The following is a 23,692-nucleotide window of genomic DNA, read 5'->3' on the forward strand; positions in this document are numbered from 1 at the left end:
TTTTTATAAAAATAAATAAATTTTTAAAATAACAAACACAAACTTATAAAGCCAAATTTAAAACATTTTAAGCCAGGCATGGTGGCACACACTTTTAATTCCAGCATTTGGGAGGCAGAGGTAGGAGGATCACCATGAGACTACATAGTGAATTCCAGGTCAGCCTGGGCTAGAGTGAGACCCTACCTCAAAAAAAATTTTTTTAATGATTTTTCTAAACCCCTGTGATCTTTATGATTTTATTTGAGAAATGGTTTAGCAGTTAAGGTGTTTGCCTGCAAAGCCAAAGGACCCAGGTTCGATTCCCCAGGACCCACATAAGCCAAATGCACAAGGTGGCACATGTGTCTGGACTTCATTTTCAGTGGCTGGAGGCCCTGTCAGGCCCATTCTCTCTTCTCTCTCTCTCTCTCTTTTTAATTAAAAACTTTTATTTACTTATTTGAGAGCAACAGACAGAGAAACAGGCAGATAGACAGAGGCACTAGGGCCTCCAACCACTGCAAACGAACTCCAGACACGTATGCCTCCTTGTGCATCTGGCTAACATGGGTTCTGGGGAACTGAGTCTTGAACCAGGGTCCTTAGGCATAAAAAGTATTTTTTAACTCATTTTCAGAACAAAAAAAAATGTTTGCTAGTAAAATAGCTTCTGGGATCTGCCTTTTAATACTCCAGCAAAAGGGTAGAAGGGGGAAAACTTAACAAGACTAGCAAAATGTCAGTTATTGTTCAAGCTAGATAATGGCTGATAATTATAATATTCTCTCTTGCTTTTGTCCTGTGCTTCAACTTTTTCTTCATGAGGACATCTTTAAAATATGTCTTCTCCTGTCATGAGTAGGTTCATCTGGAGGTTATATTTCTTATATGAGAATCCAGTGTGTAAAGTTACTTTACAACCGTTGATTCTTTCCTCTTGGATCACGCAGTTAATCTGTCTTTCTGTAGATGGTTATGAAAGCAACTCTTACTTGAAAACAAATGCATTTAGCTTGTTTAGTTTTCTATATCCACTCTTCTAAGTAATAAGACATATTTACTTTATAAATAGCCACACATAGGTGGCCCTGTTGTGCCGGACTGTATACGAGACTATAATCTACAAAAAGTGATCTTAATGTGAGCAATTATAACTATGACATTTAACTTTTTTTGAAGCAAGGTGATACTCTAACCTAGGCTGAACTAGAACTCACTTTGAAGGCCAGGCTGGCCTCGAATTCATGGCTATTCTCCTACTCCAGCTTTCAAGTGCTGGGATTAAAGGTATGAGCCACTAGCCAATTTTTTTTCTTTAAACACTAAATACTCTTTTACTGTCAATTTTAATCATACAGGAAACTACTAGAGTGGAATTTTAAAAATAAAGATACTGTCAGTATGCTTATTTAAATTTAAAATGTCTAACACACCAAGGATTAATTAGACAACTGTCTTCCTTTATCCGAACTAACAAAAGCAAAACTGGCCTGCATTTTCCTCAGAGACTATTGAAGAAGCCCTATAATGAAGCAGTCCAGAGCCCCTGAAGGTTCACTTTTTCCATCCCAGCTGACCTGGAATTCACTATGTAGTCTCAGGGTGGCCTCGAACTCATGGTGATCCTCCTATCTCTGCCTCCCGAGTACTGTGGGATTAAAGGCGTGCGCTACTATGCCTGGCTAGGTTCACATTTTCATATCTAACCTCAAGAACTATTTTCCTCATTGATGCTGCAAAGTCAAGTTTTAGTTCTGTTTTTTTCAGCCTATGGAGTGAGCATATTTTCCATACCTTGGTAAACTGTCACATTCCTTCCAAAGCTTCAATTAGCTTCCATCATTTTATCTTTTGTCCTTCAACATCATAGACAGGATTTCTTTTCCAATAAGGTTTTAGGTTTGAAGTTGTGATGGTGTCTCTTGGAATTCTATGCAGTGGGTTAACAATTCCCCAGGAGCTTCTACAAACATTGGATGAAACCTGACTTGATATTTTCTAAGAGCTCTGTCAATATATTGACCATAAATTCTACCCCCTGTAAATCTGTGGTTTTTAAACAATTTTAGCATCTTTCCATAATGGCTTTAAAGTTTTTTTTTTTCCAAACAAAATTACATTAAAAGCAAAACCATTCCTGAAAGAAGAAATAGGAAAGGAGGGCCTGAATCCTATCCCCTGGACCTCTCCTTTATTTCCCGGTCTTGCCCTAGACCTCTCCAAGAATGCTATGAGCAGATAACTGCACTCTAGTTGATCAACGCTCTGTGGTTGGTAAAATGTTGGCATTAATCTACACACCATGTTGCAACTTTGATGAGACCTGTGGGTTCGTGTGGCAAATCGATGACTCCAGGTCATCCCAGGCTTGGCCAAATCATCCCAACCCTTGATTTCTGTTTCTCTCTTGCAGAGCACAGATTAGATTTCAGTGTTAACTCTTCATTCATCCTTGTAAGTGAATACCTCAAAGTGTTCCCAGCTCTTGGCACCTACTTTGAACATGATTCTGATTCCAATTTTCAACACTAAACACCAACTCCAAAGCCCTGGCTGGGCTCACGCATATGCATCCCTGGGATCACCAGGTATCCACAGACATCGCATTGTGTTTGTATTTCTCCCATGTGCTTTTGTTGTTGTTGTTATTGCTATTTTAGCTCCTCGTGGTCACAAATTTTGTTCTAAGAAACTACATCTCCTTAATTTCTTCTTTGAGCCTGTTACAGGATCAAAACCAGTTGTTGGGGCTGGAGAGATGGCTTAGTGGTCAAAGTGCTTCCCTATGAAGCCTAAGGACCCAGGTTTGATTCCTCAGTACCCATGTAAGCCAGATGCACAAGGTGGTTGTACATCTGGAGTTCATATGCAGTGGCTGGAGGCCCTGACATGCCCCTTTCTTCTCCTTCTCTCCCTCCTTCCTGCTCTCTCTCTCTCTCTCTCTCTCTCTCTCTCTCTCTTTTTCTCTCTCTCTCTCTCTCCGTGTGTGTGTGTGTGTGTGTGTGTGTGTGTGTGTGTGTGTGTGTGTCAGGAGCAATAGTTAGAAATAAGAATGGGAACTGATAGAAGCAGAAATGGAGCATTCACTCAGCAGGGACAAGATCACCATGGCAATCAGGGGCCAAGACCAGAGACCCTCTGCCAGGGGTGAATGAGCTGCCCCTAATGTTAGCCAGTATGACTGAGCAAAAAACGGGTATAAGAACCCCAGAAAAAGCTCAGGAAATTGTCACTCAACTCAGAGAAGCCGACTCCACGCCTCTCTGTGCCGAACCCAGTGCGAGGAGAAGCAGCAGCCTGCGGGACCCCTGGGCAGCCGGGCACTCAGAGGAGCAAGGCCCTGTCTGGGCGCATGAGTGCCCCAGGGGGTTGGGGCCAGGAGGCTAGCGATTTGAGAAGGTGAGGAAAAAGGGAACTGGCTTAATTAACATGTGTGAAGAGTGAATACAGAGTGTGTAAACTGAATCAACATAATCCGCCTCCTGACTAATGAGTTCAGCGCTCTGCCCTTGCCTCCCCACTTTCCCAAACAAACAAATACATAAATAAAACCAGCTGTTGGAGCAGGTGCTTCCTTTCAAGAGCAGTCAGGTTTTCAAATTCAAGCTCATTAATGTTTTGTCCACATCCTTCTGAGCATGAGTCCCTTTATCCTCACAGAGAAGGGACAGTGAAACACAGAAGGAAAGAAAATACTTGCCTTAAAAGAGTTCTGTGATGGCACTTGATTGATATTTGAGAGGATCTTGCTATGTAGACCAGGTTAGCCTCAAATTTTCGATCCCTCTACCTCAGCCTCCTAACTACCGTTATTGTAGCTTTTGTAATGCTATTTCTATGCAGGAGAGGAAGAGGAGAAAGGCAGAAACAGAAACAAATACCAGTGTGCTTTATGGAAAGCCCAGGGTTTACTATGAACTTGACTGTGTGTGTTATAACTTCATTTTTCTCCTATACACTTCCTATAAAATCTAAAGCCTACTTGGGAATTGCCAGCAGACCTCTGAATTTGAGAGAGGTGGGGGAATGGGAGTAGAGGGAAGGAATTAACATGGTTTTATTGTCTGTATTTATGGAAACTGTCAATAAAAAGGTTTTCAAAAAAAAGAACTTGAGGGCTGGAGAGATGGCTTAGCGGTTAAGCGCTTGCCTGTGAAGCCTAAGGACCCCGGTTCAAGGCTCGGTTCCCCAGGTCCCACGTTAGCCAGATGCACAAGGGGGTGCACGCATCTGGAGTTCGTTTGCAGAGGCTGGAAGCCCTGGCGCGCCCATTCTCTCTCTCTCCCTCTATCTGTCTTTCTCTCTGTGTCTGTCGCTCTCAAATAAATAAATAAATAAATAATTTAAAAACAAAAAAAAAAAAAAGAACTTGAGATGGAGAGATGGCTTAGCAGTGAAGGCTCTTGCCTGCAAAGCCAAGGACCTTGGTTCAACTCCCCGGGACCCACATAAACCAGATGCACACGGTAGTATATGCATCTGGTGTTTGTTTGGAGTGGCTGCAGGCTCTGGCGTACCCATTCTATCTGCCCTCCCTACCCCCGCGCTCGCGAGCGTTCTCTCTCTCTCTCTCTCTCTCTCTCATAAATAAGTAAAAAGAAAAGAAAAAGAACTTAATATCTCTATCTTATAGCACTTGGTCAATAATAATTACCAACTGATCATCCAGCCCAAAAAGTTGCTCCAAGTAAGTTTCAGACAATCGTCGAATTTTTGGCTTCATTGATGGATGAACACACATATCCCTTGAATAAAGATTTACGCAAAAGTCAAAATTAATATAATTTCTTAGTAATTCCCTAACTGAGTTAGTGATTCTGGATGGGTGGAGAGAGGGGAGGGGAAGTACAGTTACTTTCTCTGGGAAGACAGCAGAATTGCTGGAAAGGATTTTTTACGCCACCTCCCTAAAGCATTGCTGAGACCTTGGGGAGGGTTTCTCTCCCCTTTTCTATGCTCAATTTAAAATAATCTGCCCTATGATTCCATGTTACTGAAGGGGATACCATATGTTTCTTAAGTTGAAAACCTATGCGTACATGATTCAGATTTCAGTCTTCAAGACTTGACAATGGAGGGAGGACTCATTACTACGCTTGAGACTTCTGGAAATACTTATGGGCCAGGTCTGATTCTGACACTATACAATGAGCATTTTACCTTCAAAGTATTTCCCTTTTGTAAACACAAACAGCACTTACCAAATAAGTCTTTCAAGACCATGCTCCATAATCATCATGATCATTGCCTCTAAATATTTCAGCGGGTCCTCCGGAAATGTAACAAGTAAACCGCATAACAGTGCCTGGAAAAAAAATTAAGTAAAAGAAATAGAATTAGTGTTTCTGAATTCATTTGTTCTTTGAGCACATGGACTTTTCCCCATACAACCAAAAGTCCAGTAATGAGTAGCAGGGATTGCCCAGTGGTTAAGGCTTTGCACTTGAAAGAGTCCAACCATGTGAGAGGTCGTAAGTAAACATGCTTTTCATGTACCGCTCTGCATTTATTCAGTGTCAACATTTTGCTGCAATCAAATCAAAATGTAAAATTCCACCCTAAATGACACGGCAGACATCACTCTACAGTATTTTGCATTATGTGAAAAGTTCTCTGCATAAATCTGAAGCCAGATGCCACACTTAGGTCAATGGTTTCTGCAGTTTTTTTAAGTTAACATTGTCCTTAGACCCAAAAAAGTGACTGATAAAATCTGCAGTAATTAGCAAGGCGTCACCACGCACACCTTTAATCCCACCATTCAGGAAGCAGAAGTAGGAGGATCACCATGCATTCAAGGCCACCCTGAGACTACATAATGAATTCCAGGTCAGCCTGGGCTAGAGTGAGACCCTACCTGGAGGGGAGGGGGGGATCTGTAGCAGAGCATTTGGCTAGCACAGGTAAGGCCCTGGGTTCAATTTCTCAAAACTAAAAGGATGGAAATCATAGCTCAGTACATGTAGGTGGGAAACAAATGGCTTACTGGATCGAAGGTACTATTTACAGCACATGTGTGGAATTCTGAAAGCTGTTGCTGTGTCATTTTCCTCTCTCAGGTCTACATTAGAAGGACTTCCCATTTACAAGTATTGCTGAAGCATATACATTTCCTCATGGAAGGCAAGAGAAAGGGGCTTATAGCACACAACTCCAGAAACAGCCAGAAAATCTCCATAGGCATTGATCTTTTCCTTTCTGGCTCCCATCTACTTGGGGGTCTACTCTGTATATGTGTCCAGGTAGAAAAGGCCTTTAAAAAAGTTGTATTTATTTGAAAGAGAGAGGTGGGGAAACGTATGGGTACATCAGGACCTCTTGCTGCTGCAAATGGACTCAAGGCGCGAACACCACTTTGTGCATCTGGCTTCACATAGGTACTGGAGAATTGAACCTGGCCATCAGCTTTGCAAGCATCTTTAACTGCTGAGCCATCCATCTCCACTCCCCCCACCTTTTTTTCTTTTTTCACACCTAGAAGTCTCTCATTGTGGTTTTCTCCTGACTCCTCCATTTCTGAAATAATATTCCTACCCCTTAGAGCTGCACAGAACAGTTCTGCCCACCACCATGAGCAAGCGCCAGCAGACCTAGGCCTAGGGGCCTAGCAGTTCTCATAGTGTCCCTCCAAAGAGAAAACAGCGGAAAAAAGAAACAAGAAAGTTTGTCCGAGTTGGATCTTCATAGTACAATTTATTCATTTTTTATTTCTTTTTCTTCCTTCCTTTCTTTTTTTCTTCCTTCCTTCCTTCTTTCCTTCCTTCCTTCCTTCCTTCCTTCCTTCCTTCCTTCCTTCCTTCCTTTCTTTCTTCCTTTGTTTTTGAGGTAGGGTTTCTCTTATTCCAGGCTGACCTGGAACTCACTCTGTAGCTCCAAACTGGCCTTGAATCCCTGGTGATCCTCCTACCTCAGCTTCCCACATTCTAGGATTAAAGGCATGCACCACCACACCTGACCTAATTTCTCTATCTGTATAACTGTCATCCCTCTATTAGTATGTAGCCTGCTGGCTAGAAACCCACCCCTTAGGACCATGGCAAATGTCTCCGATCTACAGACACTAGATCCTTCTCCCTGTCCCACTCTGCTTCCTGACCCAGCTCTATCCCAGCCTCTCGGGACATAGCCATCTGCCAACTGGTTTCCTTCTCCCCTCAACAAAAAGAATGAGATTGCATAAGAGATCAGTAGTTCCCATTCCAGCTGCAAGCTGGAGTTGAAAAGTTGTCTGCTACCAAAAGGACCTAATAGAAAAGCTAAACTCTTCTACTTTGTAAGCCACCTAAATAGCTAAGATGAAAAACGCATATGCTCTTGGGCCCTTGAATGTCTAGGTCTTCAAAGTACTGAGTGTGTGTGTGTGTACATATATATGCCTATATATAATATATATATTATATATACTATATATATTTTATATATATATAATTTTTTGAGGTAGGGTCTCACCCAGGCTGACCTGGAATTCACTATGTAGTCTCAGTGTGGACTCGAACTCATGGCGATCCTCCTACCTCGGCCTCCTGAGTGCTGGGATTAAAGGTGTGTGCCACCATGCCCGGCTCATTATATATATTTTATTTTAGAGAGAGAAAGAGAATTAGCACACCAGGGCCTCAGCCACCAGAATTGAACATCAGAAGCTTGTGCCACCTAGTGGGCATGTACAACTTTGTGCTTGCCTCACCTTTGTGCGTCTGGTTTACTGGGACCTGGAGAGTCAAAAATAGGTCCTTGCCGGGTGTGGTGGTACACGCCTATAATCCCAGCACTCCAGAGCCAGAGATAGGAGGATCACTGTGAGTTCAGTGCTACCGAATAGGTCCTTAGGCTTTGCAGGCAAGCACCTTAACCACTAAGTCATCTCTCCAGCCCAAGTTTCTTTCTTTTTTTTTTAATCTTTTTTTTTTGGGGGGGGGTTCGAGATAGGGTCTCAGTCTAGTCCAGGCTGACCTGGAATTCACTATGGAGTCTCAGGGTGGCCTCGAACTCACAGCAATCCTCCTACCTCTGCCTCCCAAGTGCTGGGATTAAAGGCGTGTGCCACCACGCCCGGCTTCTTTCTTTTTTTAACATCTTTATTTATCTGAGTGTGAGAGAGGCAGTGACAGAAAGAGGCAGATAGAGAGAGACAGAGAACGGACACACCAGGGCTTCATGTTGCTGCAAACAAACTCCAGTTGCAAGCACCACTGCATCTAGCTTTACATGGGCACTGGCAAATTGAACCCCTGCCTTTAGGCTTTGCAAGCATGCACCTTTAACTGTTGATACATCTCTCCAGCCTATAGGAAATTTCTACACTCCCCATTCTGCATCCCCTCCTCCACCTTATTGTGGTGTCCTGAGGACATTTACATCAGAAGAAATCCACTAGGAAGAAAACTATCTCTGAGAATGGGGTGGATGGGGCTTAGGAATCTGGATTTTAATAATATGCTATCTGGGGAATTCCTATGCACATAGAAGTCTGAGAACTAGAGCTGGAGAGATGGCACTTAAGTTAAGGCACTTGCCTACAAAGCTAAAGGACCCAGGTTTGATTCCCCAGGACCCATATAAGCCAAGTACAAAATATGGCACATATGTCTGGAGATCATTAAATTAAAAAAAATAGTCTGAGGATTAGAGCCTTAATTAAGTTTAGTTTTATGGAAATTTTAAGAAAGTTGGAGGTCTTAGCATACCAGAAATTGCATGATGTTTTATATTCTCAAGCTCCACAAATCAGAAAACAGCTTCCCAAAAACTTACCCTGCAGAAGTCAAGTCAAATGGAGAGGACAATTCTTCGAAAGAATAAGAAACCAGCAGAGTTGAGATGCCTTTCTGCTAAGAAATGTCACTGCTTAGCCTTTTCCACCAGATAAAATAACAAGCATGCAGTTCTACACATCAGTAAGTCAAAAGTACACAGAAATACTCTTGATAAGACAGCACAGTTGGTGAATACATTGCTACTTTTGCTCAATGAAAATAAAATTACAAAACCACTAACTTAGTCCACATTATAAACAAAAGCTAAATATGCAAACATTCCCACAACATCAATATTTGACTCTCAAAACTGTACATCAAAACTTTATTGCTAGACTTCTTAGTATAAACTTAAACAATCAAAGACCAAGAAAAAACAAACAAAAAAAAAATGGCAGGGCGCCTTTAATCCCAGAACTAGGGAGACAGAAGTGGGAGGATCGCTGTGAGTTCAAGGCCACCCTAAGACTAGTGAATTCCAGGTCAGCCTGGGCTAGAGTGAGACCCTACCTTTAAAAAACAAAACAACAGGGCTGGAGATGGCTTAGTGGTTTAAAGCATATGCCTGTGATGCCTAAGGACCCAGATTCAATTTCCCAGGACCCAAGTTAGCCAGATGCACAGGGGGCACATGCATCTGGAGTCCATTTGCAGTGGCTGGAGGTCCTGGCGCACCCATTCTCTCTCTCTCTCTTTCTCTGTCAAAAATAAATAAATAAATAAATAAAATATTTTTTAAAAAATATGGGTGTGGTGGCCTTTAATCCCAGCACTTGGGAGGCAGAGGTAGGAAGATTGCCATGAGTTCAAGGCCACCCTGAGACTACATAGTGCATTCCAGGTCAGCCTGGGCTAGAGAAAAACCCTACCTCAAAAAAAAAAAAAAAAATGAAAAGTTATCCCAACTGGCTTTCTCAAGTTTACAGATCCACATAACAATTATGTAATCCTCTTTCCTCTGAATGTGCTTCCCTTATCTCAGTCCCCCCAAATTCTCAAAATTCCGGATGACATTCTGGGTACTGAGGACATACAAGGGTTTACCCTGGACATTTGTTTATACTTTCCACTACAAGCTGCCTTTAAGGAGCAAGACAGTGCAATATGTGGAGTTGTGCAGTCCATTACATTTAAGTCCTAGATCTATAGTCTTCTAGTGTGTAACCCCTAAGGATGGATAGGTTACCTTGTTCCTCTGTTTCCTTAACTAAAATTTAATAAGGAAAATACATAGGTCATATATGTAAACTGCTTGGAACAGTGTCTAGAGCAAAACATACTCAGTAGATAATGACAGCAAGCCATCAGTGTTTAACCATTCCACTGATGATTCCAACCTCCACTAGAGGAAAAAAGAAAAGAAAAGAAAGAAGGAAATTCAGAATGTTTCCTTATGCCCTTGTTATATACTTACAGAGAGAGACAAAGAGAGATGGAGAAAGATAAAAAGGAAGAGAGAGAAACTGAGTAATTTTATACTGAAATAAATGAAAGAGGTTGGGGAAAAACACATTTAGAAGAAAAAACATGTCTAGGAGTGATAACTTGCTGGAACAATAACTCAAATATAAACAAGTAGAGAATTACTGTCTAGTATAACTCTGAGTAAGCACATTCATACAGTTGTAAGACCCATACCAGAGGAAATTTTGTTAATCTTTTAGATACTCAGATATACACAGTGAGATATGTTAATGGCCCTCAATAGCAAAATGAAAATAATTGTTCTAGGGGCTGGAGAGGTGGCTTAGCTGTTAAAGTGCTTGCCTGCAAAGCCTAAGGACCCAGGTTTGATTCCCTACTATCCACATAAATCTGATACACATGGTGGCACATGCACCTGGAGTTCATTTGCAGTGGCTAGAGGCCCTGGCGAGCCCATTCTTTCTCTCTCTTCCCCTCTTTACCTCTCTCAAATAAATAAATTAATTAAAATAAGAATAATAATTGCTCTAAGAGTACAGATACAAAAGTGATTATCTAATGCTTGTGTGGTCCTCAGCAGTTGGAGAAACTTCCATGTGGCAAAGAGAGAGCTTACAGATGGAGAAGTATGAAAACCAGGATGAGGGCTGGAGAGATGGCTTAGTGGTTAAGCCACTTGCCTGAGAAGCCTAAGGACCCATGTTTGACCCTCCAGGGTCCCACGTAAACCAGACACACAAGATAACGCAAGCATATGAGGTGCACAAGGTGGCGCATGCACTTGGAGTCCAATTGCAGCAGTTGGAAGTCCTGGCACACCAATTCTCACTCGCATGCACTCTCCATCACTTGCTTTAAAAAAAAAACAGGATGAAAGGCATGGGCCAGTTCAGTTAGAGCCAATAATGGCGGTAAGAGGGCAGCAGATGGGGCCACTTTGTGAGAATTCTGGAATCCTGCTCCAGGATCTGGGACTGCGCCCCCTCCAGACACAGCAGGCTATTGTCTTTGTTCATTCTCTGCTGCAACAACAGAACATGACAGACTGGTTATTTACAAGGTTTATTACCGCTCACAGTTCTTGAGGCTGGGAGGTCCAAGAGCATGCTAGCAGCTACTCAGCTTCTGTGGGAGCCTTGCTGCTTCACAACATGGCAAAAGCAAGAGAGAACTGAGGAAGCTGGACCTGCCTCATAACAACTTGTCCTGTGAGAACTCACTCCAGTGAGGTTAACATCAATCCACTCCAGAGGCTGACACCCCATGACCCCATCAACACCTCTCCATATAGGCTGTGGCGCTGGAAACTGACATCCCAACACATGAGCTTGAGGGGGGAGGGGGGGGGCTGGACACCAACAAAGCACAGCAAACCCTTGCCCTTGTCCTCCTTGTCCTTTTTTTTTTTTTTTTTTGGTTTTGCAAGGTAGGGTTTCCGCTCTAGCCCAGACTGACCTGGAATTCACTATGTAGTTTCAGGGTGGCCTCCAACTCACGGCGATCCTCCTACCTCTGCTGGGTAGTGCTGGGTTTAAAGGTGCGCGCCACCATGCCCAGCAGCTCTCCTTGTCCATTACTGCGCAACACGCACACACACACACTCCAGACGGCTTTTTTCAAATGCAATGTCAGAATTACCCAGTTCCAGAAACCACTTTACTTTAGAATACTGTTCTGAGTCTCTTCGACCGTACTCCCAACCCCCTGAAACAAGGCAAAACAAAAGTCTTCCAAATAGTTGCCATCCCCATCTGGGGTGGAGATGGAGTCAGCATATTGCTGATTTAAGGGATGTCTTATTTTATACTCATGATAATAGAAGTGTGCAAGTAAATAGGCTGCTATGTCTTCAACATTTAAACATATGATGACTTCCTGTTTGTTTTTTACTTTAGGAAATTTTATACATGAAAGTATCCTTGCTAAAGGAGACATAAAGGGAAGAGAAAGGAAGGGAGGAGGGTACTTAATAGGTTGATATTGTATATATGTAAGTACAATGATTGTGATGGGGAGGTAATATGATGGAGAATGGAATTTCAAAGGGGAAAGTGTGGGGGGTGGAGGGAAGGAATTACCATGGGATTTTTTTATAATCATGGAAAATGCTAATAAAAATTTTTTAAAAAATGGAAAAAAAAATAAAAAGAAAGAAAGTATCCTTGAGATTGCTGAAATTCCCTACAGAAGGAACCTCAGGCAGTAGAAAACACCCCTTGGGAACACAGTGGAGGGTTCTATTTTAAGCTAGAGTTGTGCTGTGTTGTGCGTGCTGGTCACCTGTAGGATTGTTATCCTCCTGGCTCAGCCTCCCAAGTACGTGGGACCAGAGGAGTGCCACCATGTTTACCTCAGGCGGGATAATTCTAAGGCAGACTAGAAGGGAGAGGAGCAGCAGCCTGTGAGGCGGAAGTTAGGTGACAATGTGGACACTTGCCAACTGTGCCACCCAGTGGGGAAGTACCCCTAGACAAGGCAGTCGTGGAGAAATAATGGATCCTGCTCTTTTTATTTGATGTTTTGTTCTGTTGTCTTGATTTTATTTATTTATTTTTGAGGTAGGGTCAGCTCTAGCCCTAGAATTCACTGTGTAGTCTCAGGGTGACCTCAAACTCACAGCGATCCTACCTCTGCCTCCTAAGTGCTGGAACTAAAGGTGTGCGCCACCATGCCTGGCTTTCTTTTTGTTTGTTTAGTGACCTGTGGACACTCCCAGGAGCTACATCTGCAAACTGACTAACTGGGCCAAGGAACTCATCAAAAATAATCATCCCTGTCCTCACAAGGTCCAGTAAAATGAGTTAGTGTAATTAATTCCTCTTCTCCAGAATCAGCCAGGTAGTCAGTCCCTTGCCACATAGTAATTCCTGTTTCTTGCAACTATGGAAAAAAATGTACTTTGTTCTTTTATTTTTCTGAGAAAGGGTTTTGTTATGTTGCTGAGGCTGGCCTCATGTGCACAAGGAATCCTCCTGCCTCAGCCTCCTAAGTAGCTTGGAGTAGAGCTATATATCCTTGTGCCTGCCTTTTATATCTCTGAAAAGCATTTGTAACTACTCCCTAAAACAAAGAAATGATAATTATGAGCCTATTTGAGTTAGAAATAAAAGCACTATTTTTCAAATAAAGCTAAGTGTGTTGGCTCACATCTATAATCCCAGCACTCAGACTAAGGAAGGCAGGTCACCACGAGTCCAAGGCTACCCTGGTCTACATAGTAAGTCCAGGACAGCCTAAGCTACAGACTGACACCTTCCATCTGAAAAAAAATACAGATTAACAACTAAATCTAGAAAGAAACATAAATCATAAAAACTTCATAAAATGAGGAACTTTAGAAGTGCCTTTAAAATTATGATTTGTAATTTAAGCTCGCCCTCTGCTGGGAAAATCTAGTTTTGCAAACTCCTTTCATCTGAGCTCCCAATCTGAAGCGTACTTACTCTGACACAATTACTATTTGCTTGATAATTTTTTTATTTTCTAAATGTCCTTTTAATTGGATTTTTCCAATTAAAAATGAAGTTTCACTTTACATCTATAATTAGAAACAACACTTACAATGGGACTGTACAAGCTTAGTTCAAAATAAAAATATATGTATTTTGTGGCTTCATAAAACATCAATTACTGAATCTTTATAGAAAGCAGAAGTAACAGCAACCTATGTAAAAGTAATGACTTAATGACTATAAGCAAAACAAAGCAATAGAATTGTGTTTTGGGGATTTTGGGTTTTTTTTTTTTTGTTTTTGTTTTTTTTGAGATAGGGTCTCACTCTGGCCCAGGTTGACCTGGAATTAACTATGTAGTCTCAGGGTGGCCTTGAACTCATGGCGATCCTCCTACCTCTGCCTCCCAAGTGCTGGGATTAAAGGTGTGTTCCACCACACCTGGAAAGAATTGTGCTTTTTTGCATTCTGCATGTAGTTCAATAGGAGAGAGAGAGAAGTCACCAGTGAAGATGCTCAACAGTGAACACTGCAAGCCTTATATTTGGCCAGCCAGACCAAATGAGCCAATGGGTGCAATAGTGGCACATCTGTCATGGTGGAAACCAACCACCCTCTAATTGGACTGGAGGCCTGCTCCATGGGAGGAAATACATCCCTGATACTGAAAACCTAAAACAGGGGTAGCCATGAGTCCTAGGGGTGTAACGTCTGCTGGTGTCTGGCTAAATGTATATACTATGCTCATCAAACTGTCCAGTAAGCACTTCTCTTAATGTTCATACCCTTATATTAATGCTACTCTCACTTTTAGTAGAGAAGCTTCTCTTTTCAGATGGCAGTGACCTTGGGATGACTCAGAAGGCATCATGGTGCTGGAAAGAAGTGACAGATGAATGCTCAGCACTGCAATATCTCTATCACACTTTCCAAGGCTCAGGGTCTATTGCAGAAGAGATGGCGGAAAGAATGTAAGAGCCAAAGGAAGAGGAGGACTCCTTACAATATGCTCCTCCAGACACAAAATGGCATGGATATCCATGACCTCAAAGTGCCTGACACTACCTACACAAGACCATCATCATAGGAGGAAAAGATCATGACATCAAAGCAAGAAAGACTGATTGAAATGGGGAGGAGATATGATGGAGAATGGAGTTTCAAAGGGGAAAGTGGGGGGAGGGAGGGCATTACCATGGGATATTGTTTACAATCATGGAAGTTATTTATAAATAATAATAATAATAAATTGTGCTTTTTTGCAGACTGGGACAGTGAAATGTTTACCTACATTTTCCCAAACAAACATGAAACAATATTCACTTAGAATAAACATCCTCACAATAACTGATAGGGGATGAACACATACTAAGTTCAACCACAGCAAAACAAACTGAAAATTGACCGAGTTGTTCATATTTTAAATTCAACATGTTTGGCCTATTTAAAAATACCTGTAGAAACTCCTAATAAACTGCTTCTACTTCCAGACATTACAGAGAAGGCATATTCTGTTAACTGTTAAAGCAACTCCTAAATTTAAAATTACTATTACACCACATACTAAAATAACTAGATAACTTCTTCCAGCAGTTAGCTGGTTTGTTTAAAATTTTATTTTAGAATTCCAGTGATAAATATATATTAAGCACCATTAGTTCCATCATAGCCATGGAAAATTAAGATGATATTTCCATTTACTTTGGTTAAATTTTTCTTTACTTAACATTAAAAGTAAACATATGCTATCAGAGAAAAGTCAGAACTATGGTGATCTGTCAATTGCTTCCAAATGGAAAAGAATTTGAAATTAGTTATCCACACTAAAAAGAGATTCTATGTTGGTAAGTACAGTTCAACAGAGAGTATCATATGGTTATCTATAAAGGATGAACCAGTTGGGAGAATTTTTTTTTCCCCAAGGTAGTCTCACTCTAACTCAGGCTGACCTGGGATTCACTATGTAATCTCAGGGTGGCCTCGAACTCATGGCGATCCTCCTACTTCTGCCTCCCAAGTGCTGGGATTAAAGGCTTGTGCCACCATGCCCGGCCCAGTTGGGAGAATTTTAACAATGGTTTCTGAATGCATGAAACACAATAGTTTTATAGTATGTATAAATATATCATACAATACTGTTTCCTGTTATGTCATATACCAATATGAAATTGTATAACAAGCCTAATGACACCTGATTCTTACAGAAGTGAACCGTTTAAACAGGCCAATAAACGGTAGTACCCGCTTTTAGGCATACAGATTGTAAAACTGGTTTACTTTCCTTTGATCGGTTTTGTGTAGCAACAGAGAAGTGAAAATCAAAAAATAAAGTAAAAGGGATAAATATGCAAGAAATGGTTACTCACAGTGACATGGCTATATAGAATGCATTATTCTATGCTTATTCTCTCCATTAGTTGAATTTCAGATAAACAGCACTTGTTTCCTACAGGTTCACAAAACAGCATGACAAGAACCACCAAGGAGAAGATTGTGATGTGGGGCCAGTTGAGAGTAACAAACTATGGCCCAGTGCCTCTACCTGCTGCAGAGTATTTCCAAATCCAAACAATGGTTACAGAAAGCATTTGACATCTTTCCTGACACAGAAAAAACTCTTGCCTGCCTCTCAGAATCCAATTCTTTATAGAAAGAATAGTTCTGTTTGTTCAATTAACATCCATATGACTATCACATTTATTCCATCTTAATAGCCAAATTTAATGTCACTACAAAAGAAATCAAATTGGACGACAGTCTATAAAGCTGTAATGGGTGGAGATCTCTAAATCAGGGGTTTAAAACTGTTTCCTTCAACGGTCTCAGGAATCAGCCAAATGAAGTTGCTGATGACTTTCAAGGTATACTGGCAAAGGAAGACTGGTGGTTACCACCGCCGGGATGTTGCTGGTTCCATTCATAGTACTGGAACTGTGAGGAAACCCGGATGAGGAGACTGCACTGGAGTACTGGGACTCGGCAAACAAGAAGAGGTGGAGGGGAGACCACCCACTGAGCTGTTGGCCTTGTCACTCCCACAGTCACTTTCCAGTTCTCCAGCATTTGTTAGTCCATCTCTCTGGTGACTGATCTTCATTCTTTTACATGTAGGCCGAACTCTGTATCTCAAAGGAAGTGGACCATTCCTTCTCCAAGTGCAAATGCAGGTAATGTCCCTTAGTGTGTCATAATCCTTCAAGGGCTCCTCTTCATACGTGGCATCAGTCTGGAAGGTGATAGGTACATCCATCTTACTTCTGGGAAACTTTCTTACGTGCGTCACAGTCAGTGCTGCTCAGCATCAGGTATCTTATCATTCACCTCCTCCTTAGATTTGTCTTTGTTTACCTTGCCAACCTGTTCTGGTCAAAGAATTCAGTTGATGCTAGAGGAAAAAAGTAGGGGAAACCCTTCAACATATTGGTCTTGGCAAAGACTTTCTGAATACAACCCCAATTGCTCAGGCAATAAAATCACAGATTAATCACTGGGACCTCATGAAATTACAAAGATTTTGCACTGCAAAGGACACAGTGAAAAAAACAAAGAGGCAACCTACAGAATGGGAAAAAATCTTCGCCAGCTATATATCTGATAAAGGATTAATATCTAGGATATACAAAGAACTCAAAAAGTTAAATAATAAGGAATCAAATAAGCCAATCAAAAAATGGGCTATGGAGCTAAATAGAGCATTCTCAAAGGAAGAAATACGAATGACATATAAGCATCTAAAAAAATGTTCTACATCACTAGTCATCAGAGAAATGCAGATTAAAACGACATTGAGATTCCATCTCACTCCTGTCAAATTGGCTACCATCATGAAAACAAATGATCATAAATGTTGGCGGGGATGTGGAAAAAGAGGAACCCTTCTACACTGTTGGTGGGAATGCAATCTGGTCCAGCCATTGTGGAAATCAGTGTGGAGGTTCCTAAAACAGCTAAAAATTGATCTACCATATGACCCAGCTATAGCACTCCTAGGCATATATCCTAAGGACTCATCTCATTGCCTTAGAAGTACGTGCTCAACCATGTTTATTGCTGCTCAATTTATAATAGCTGGGAAATGGAACCAGCCTAGATGTCCCTCAACTGATGAGTGGATAATAAAGATGTGGCACATTTATACAATGGAGTTCTACTCAGTGGTAAAGAAAAATGAAGTTATGAAATTTACAGAAAAATGGATGGATCTGGAAAGGATTATACTAAGTGAAGTAACCCAGGCCCAGAAATCCAAGCGCCACATGTTCTCCCTCGTATGTGGATCCTAGCTACAGATGATTGGGCTTCTGCGTGAGAATGAAAATACTTAGTAGCAGTGGCCAATAAGTTAAAAAGGAGATAAGGGAAGAGAAAGGGAGGAGGGTACTTAATAGGTTGTTATTGTATATATGTAAGTACAATGATTGAGATGGGGAGGTAATATGATGGAGAATGGAATTTCAAAGGGGAAAGTGCAGGGGGGAGGGTATTATAATGGGATATTTTTTATAATCATGGAAAATGTTAATAAAAATTGTGAAAAGGAAAAAAAATAGGTAAATAAAATAATTCAGTTATCAGCTTATTACCTCATCATCAGTTATAATCCTCTTATCTTCATCTGCAACTTCTCCTGTCTTCATGAGAGCCATTGGTGGCATCAGTTGAAGGATGAGATGCACAAAAGCCCTTTCTTCTCTTCATTTCATTTTTGAAAAGTCCTGGGACTCATTGGTATATAATATCTTGAAAAGTTTTGTCTGACCTTGTATCAATAGTGGTCTGGTTTTGTGGACTTGGACATCACAGATAGGACGCTACTTGCTGGTCTCCAGGTAGCACACAATATGTGTTTTACAAAAGGAATATAAACATTCTATTATAGTGGTACCCTCCACAAAGCAACACATGAGGAGGGGATTTAACTCAGTGATCTTCATTCTAGTTGTTCGATGCATGCAAGAGGTGATCGAAGCAGGCAGTAAAGACAATGAAAGTTAAAAATCATTCAGCAGAAAATGAACATGAGCCAAGTGGCCTTCTTGAAGTGAGCTGCAGACGCCGCTGTCAATGGGCACCGAACGCCGCCCTGAGCAGCCGTGGCCACCGGCCTGGCTCATGCCACCTCCCGGGCCGGCCTCCTCTCCTTGATAATTTTTACAAGAATTTTTAAAATTTATTTTATTTGAGAGAGAGAACTCCAGACACGTTAGTCGTGGTGTGTGCATGCACAACCATGTGCGCATGTGTCACCTCGTGCATCTGGTTTACGCCGGGTCTGGGAAGTCAAGCCTGGGCCTTCAGGCTTCACAGGCAAGCATGTTAACCACAAGCAATCTCTCCAGCCCTTGCTTGATAATTTTATAGACACTATATCCATCATATATAACTCCTCTGTGGTCTCTCTGGGACAGCTTTATATATATATAAAATATCTCCTTTTCTAAAAATATCATATATATGTGTACACACACACACATATATATATATATATATATATAATATGATGACTTCTGTTTAGTATAAAATTGAAGAGACATACAGATTTCGAATTTGTTTTCTTAATTGACATGCCAAAATCCTACTAACAGGTGCTGGGAAAATGACTCAGTTGGTAAAAGCTTGTCTCGCAAGCATGAAGAGCTCAGTTCAATCCCTAGTAGCCACATAAAAATACCAGGCATAGCCTGAGCTAGAGTGAGACCCTAGCTTTAAAAAACAACAAAAAGAAAGAAAGAAACAAACAAAATACCAGGCATGGTAGCACACACCAGTCATCCCAGTGCTATGGAGCAGAAAAAAGGATCCTCTGGCCAATCAAGCCTAACTGGTGAGCTCTAAGCCAATAAAAGACACTGTCTCAAAAATGATGATGGTGCTGGGTATGGGGTGTGGTGGCACACGCCTTTAATCCCAGCACTCGGGAGGCAGAGGTAGGAGGATTACTGAGAGTTCGAGGCCACCCTGAGACTACATAGTTAATTCCAGGTCAGCCTAGATCAGAGTAAGACCCTACCTCGAAAAACCAAAAAAAGAAAAGAAAAGAAAAAGTTGATGTTGTTTCTAAGGATGAACTGGTGAGCTCCAGAACACTGACAAAGAACCTGTCTGTCTGTCTGTCAGTTGGTCTGTCTCTCTCTCGCTCTATCTATCTATCTATCTATCTATCTATCTATCTATCTATCTATCTATCTATCTGGCTAGTATTCCTGAGGATGGCACCAAGATTATTCTGTGGCCTGCATACACACGCACATGCACACACATATATCCACTTCTCAACACTGTTGCACTGGGGATTACATTTCCTACACATGATGAACCAAGTGTAAGGTGTTACATTAAGAAAGAGAGATAAAGACATGGAATATGTGATAATGCAGAAAGGATTAAATGGATGAACTGGCAGTGCCAATCAGGGTGAGGAAGTGACAGGCTAGATGTTCTGGAGTGAGTGAGCTAGGATGTTACAAGGGTAATGAGACAGAGAAATGGAGACTTCAGAGATGGCACAGCAACTGAGATAAAATGGGCAAGAGTATGCCCCCAGGCTGAGGAACAGTGAAGGCAAAGATAGCTGAAAGAATGGTCAAGGATGCTAAGTGGAACTCCCCTGTGAAGAAAAAAGTAGAGACAGAAAGGAAAGTGGTGGGTGAGCCAGGTACTGAAGTCATCAATGAATCATGAGGAGTAGCCAAAAACCTGGTATATGACAAACAGTGAGTGTTCAGACTGATGTTATGAACTTGTAAAAAGCTGGGGTTTTAGAAAAGGAGAGAAGATGCATAGTTTGCAAGTGGCAATGAAAGAAGAGGCCAAGGAGGACATCGACCTGAATCGAGATCTTGATCTGAGTGAAACAGTCTTCACAGCATGTCACTTCTGAGAAGGAGATCAAAAATCAGTTTAGTCCACTGATCCTGCTGCAACTTAAAAAAAAAAAAAAAGCACCTAGGTGTTATTTTTAAAATCACATTTTAAAATTTTTATTTATTTGAGAGAGAAAGAGGGGGAGACAGGGAGAGAGAGAATGGGCATGCCAGGGCCTCCAGCCTCTGCAAATGAACTCCAGATGCATGTGCCATACTGTGCATCTGGCTTATGTGGGTCCTGGGGAATAGAACCTGGGTCCTTTGGCTTAGCAGGTAAGCACCTTAACTACAAAGCCATCACTCCAAAATCACATTTAATAAAGACACTGGAGCCAGGCATGGTGGCACACGCCTTTAATCCCAGAACTCGGAAGGCAGAGGTAGGAGGATTGCTATGAGTTCAAGGCTGCCCTGAGACTACAAAGTGAACTTCAGGTCAGCCTCAGCTAGAGTGAGACCCTACCTCAGAAAAAAAGAAATTAAAAAAAGACATTGGAGAGTTACAAAGTTCCAGAGGAAGGATCTTCTGCAGAAAACTGACAAAGCTCAGCTCTCTTTCCCAGCTCTGGGCTCAGATTAAGAGAAGTCAGTTGGCTTTGGGTAGCAGCCTGGGGCTGGCTTGACATTTTAGAAGATGAGGTGCCCCCATATGTTTATTTCTCCCATAAGACATGAGCTGGGCACTGGGATCGCTCACTCAGGAAGCTGGAGAGCTAGCACAGCCACTCCTGAGAGGCATGTGTCTTTCACAGGGAAGAATCCTGTAAACCAGTCTCAACCCAGCTTCATCTGGCTTGTATTGAGGTCACCAACAATTCACTAAAGAAAGGAAAGGGAGAACACTTTGGTGAAAGAGCATACCATGTGGAGTGTCTGTTGATCCAATAAAATCATTCAATATGGACAAAGACAGGAAATATTATCAATACAGAAAGCAATAAAAGCAAACCCATTCATGAATCCAGACAAAAGTATCGATGCTTATTTCTTTTCTTTCTTGGTTTTAAAAAATATTTATTTATTTATTATTATATTATTATTATTGAGAAAAGGGGATAGAGAGAAAAAGAGATGGGCACACCAGTGTGTCTAGACACTGAAAATGAACTCCAGATGCATGCATCACCTTGTGCATCTGGTTTTACATGGGTATTAGGGAATCGAACCTGGGTTCTTTGGCTTTGCCAGCAAGTGCCTTAGCCACTAAGCCATCTCTCCAGCTCGCTCTTTTCTTTTCTTTTTTTGTTTTGTTTGTTTTGATTTTCAAGGCAGGGTCTTACTCTAGCTCAGGCTGACGTGGAATTCACTATGTAGTCTCAGGGTGGCCTCAAACTCACAGCAATCCTCTTACCTCCACCTCCCGAGTGCTATGATTAAAGGCGTGTGCCACCATGATTAGCTATTTTCTTTCGTTTTTTTTTTAAGTCACACTTTCACTAAATTACCTAGGCTGGCCTCCTGCCTCAGTCTCCTTGAGCCCTGGGATTACAGACATGCACCACCACACCAACTTTACACACAATGACTTTAAAATAACAAACATTAACATGCTAAAGAAAACAGGAAAAGAAAGCAAAATGGATGAAAATATACATAATTTTAGTAAATGGAGCACATTAAAAGAATGAATGGACACTCTAGGGCTGAAAAGCATATTGTCCAAAATTAAATTATAGTTTCATTTGATATATTTGATGAATGAGATGTAGCATAAAACAGAATTAATATCATTGAAGAGAACCCCAGTTAAGCCCAGGGGTTGGGAAAGAAATAGTAACAGAGCAAAAGACTAAGTTTAAAATTCACACTATTTATGATTGGATTCCTAAAACAGAGAATTGGATAGAAGCACTATTTTGAAGTGGCCAGTTCTAAAACTGGAAAAAAAATAAGTATCAATCAGCAGATTCAGATTCAGTGAGACTGGTGAACAGTGAAAGGTTTTTATTTTTAGTGGGTCTCACTGTTTCCCAGGCTGGCCTCTAATTTCTAGGCTTTAAGCAATCCTCCACCTCAGGGTCCCTTGCAAGTGAGACTACAGGTTCTTGCACAAGGGGCAAGGCTAGGCCTTTTCTTGTCAGAATGTCCTCAGTTAATAGGGAAATAATAATTTTAAGTGAACAATGAGGTATTTCTTAGACACACAGGAGACATTCAGAAGAGGTTAAATATTCACGGAAATCTGTGATGAAAGGATATTTGTATTTTTACATATATCTGCAGAAGATAGCTTTTAGAAGAGGGAAAGGCCAGGAAAACTGAATCTGATAAATAGATGAACAGTGATACCAGGAAGAATATAATTCACTTTAATAGTCAATTAGGAGAGGGGGGGCTGATGAAATTGAGGTGCATGCATGGGGCCCAGGGCTTCTCTTGACCTTGCTGGTAATGTGGGAGGGAGGTGAGTGAAGAACTCCACAGGATAAAACAAGTTAGACAATGTATTGAACATTTTAATGTCTACAAATTGCCATCTAAGAAGGTGGCATGGGTGGGCAAGATGACCCAGTGGTTAAGGCGCTTGCCTACAAAGCCTAGCAACCAGGGGGTTGATTCCCCAGTACCCAAACAAAGCCAAATGCACAAACTGGCCCATGCATCTGGAGTTCTTTTGCAGAGGCTGGTGGCTCTGTCACGCCCATTCTCTCATCTGTCTCTCTTCTCTCTCTCTGCTTGCAAATAAGTGGAGATTAAAAAAATTAAAATGGAGGCCAGTGGCAAACTGCCTTCGTATTTGCATGGGGGAATTTACGGCTCCTAACCAAATTCTCTTCCTTCCTTCTCTAAGATCTCCTCCTCTCCTCTCCTTTTTCTTGCCTTAGATCTCTTCTGTCCTTTTACTTAGTATTTACCCACAAACTGTCCTTCCCTCCTGTTAAAATGGGGGTGAGCAGGATGGTTGTGAGGGTCCTCCAGAGAAGCCCTGCAGGCCCTTACGCGGGTCACTGCTCACTCCCTAATACCACACTCTCCTTCTCCATCTCTGTTACTTCTTTCTCTTCTTGCTCCCAGGCTTTCCTGGTGCAAATCTTCAAAGTCAGCGTAGGGAGTTTCCGACCCGACCCTACGCTCGTCCTCCTGAGGGACGTCACCTACTCCTGAGGCCGCTTCAGCCGCCCAGTTCCCGCCTCCCAGGCGCCTCCTCCTCGGGCCCTGGGACTCTCCCGGGACTCCGCCCCCTTCGACATGACGGCTTCCGGTGTGTCCG

At 41.7% G+C, this 23,692-nt stretch overlaps 1 protein-coding gene and 1 pseudogene across 2 annotated transcripts in view; both read right to left on the minus strand.

The window, feature by feature from the left end:
• The window catches only part of Fbxl13 (F-box and leucine rich repeat protein 13), a 205,543-nt gene that overhangs the window by 181,691 nt on the left and 160 nt on the right, over nucleotides 1-23,692 (minus strand). For both annotated transcript variants that reach the window (XM_045135824.1, XM_012947562.2), the window contains exons 2-3: nucleotides 5,184-5,287; nucleotides 4,637-4,727 (exon numbers count right to left, since the gene is read on the minus strand). In XM_045135824.1, coding sequence (XP_044991759.1) covers nucleotides 4,637-4,727; nucleotides 5,184-5,287 — 195 coding nt within the window. The remainder of the gene's footprint in view (nucleotides 1-4,636; nucleotides 4,728-5,183; nucleotides 5,288-23,692) is intronic.
• LOC101599828 lies at nucleotides 15,671-23,672 on the minus strand (annotated as a pseudogene).

The sequence above is a fragment of the Jaculus jaculus genome, chromosome 16 (assembly GCF_020740685.1).
Source record: "Jaculus jaculus isolate mJacJac1 chromosome 16, mJacJac1.mat.Y.cur, whole genome shotgun sequence".
Taxonomy (NCBI): domain Eukaryota; kingdom Metazoa; phylum Chordata; class Mammalia; order Rodentia; family Dipodidae; genus Jaculus; species Jaculus jaculus.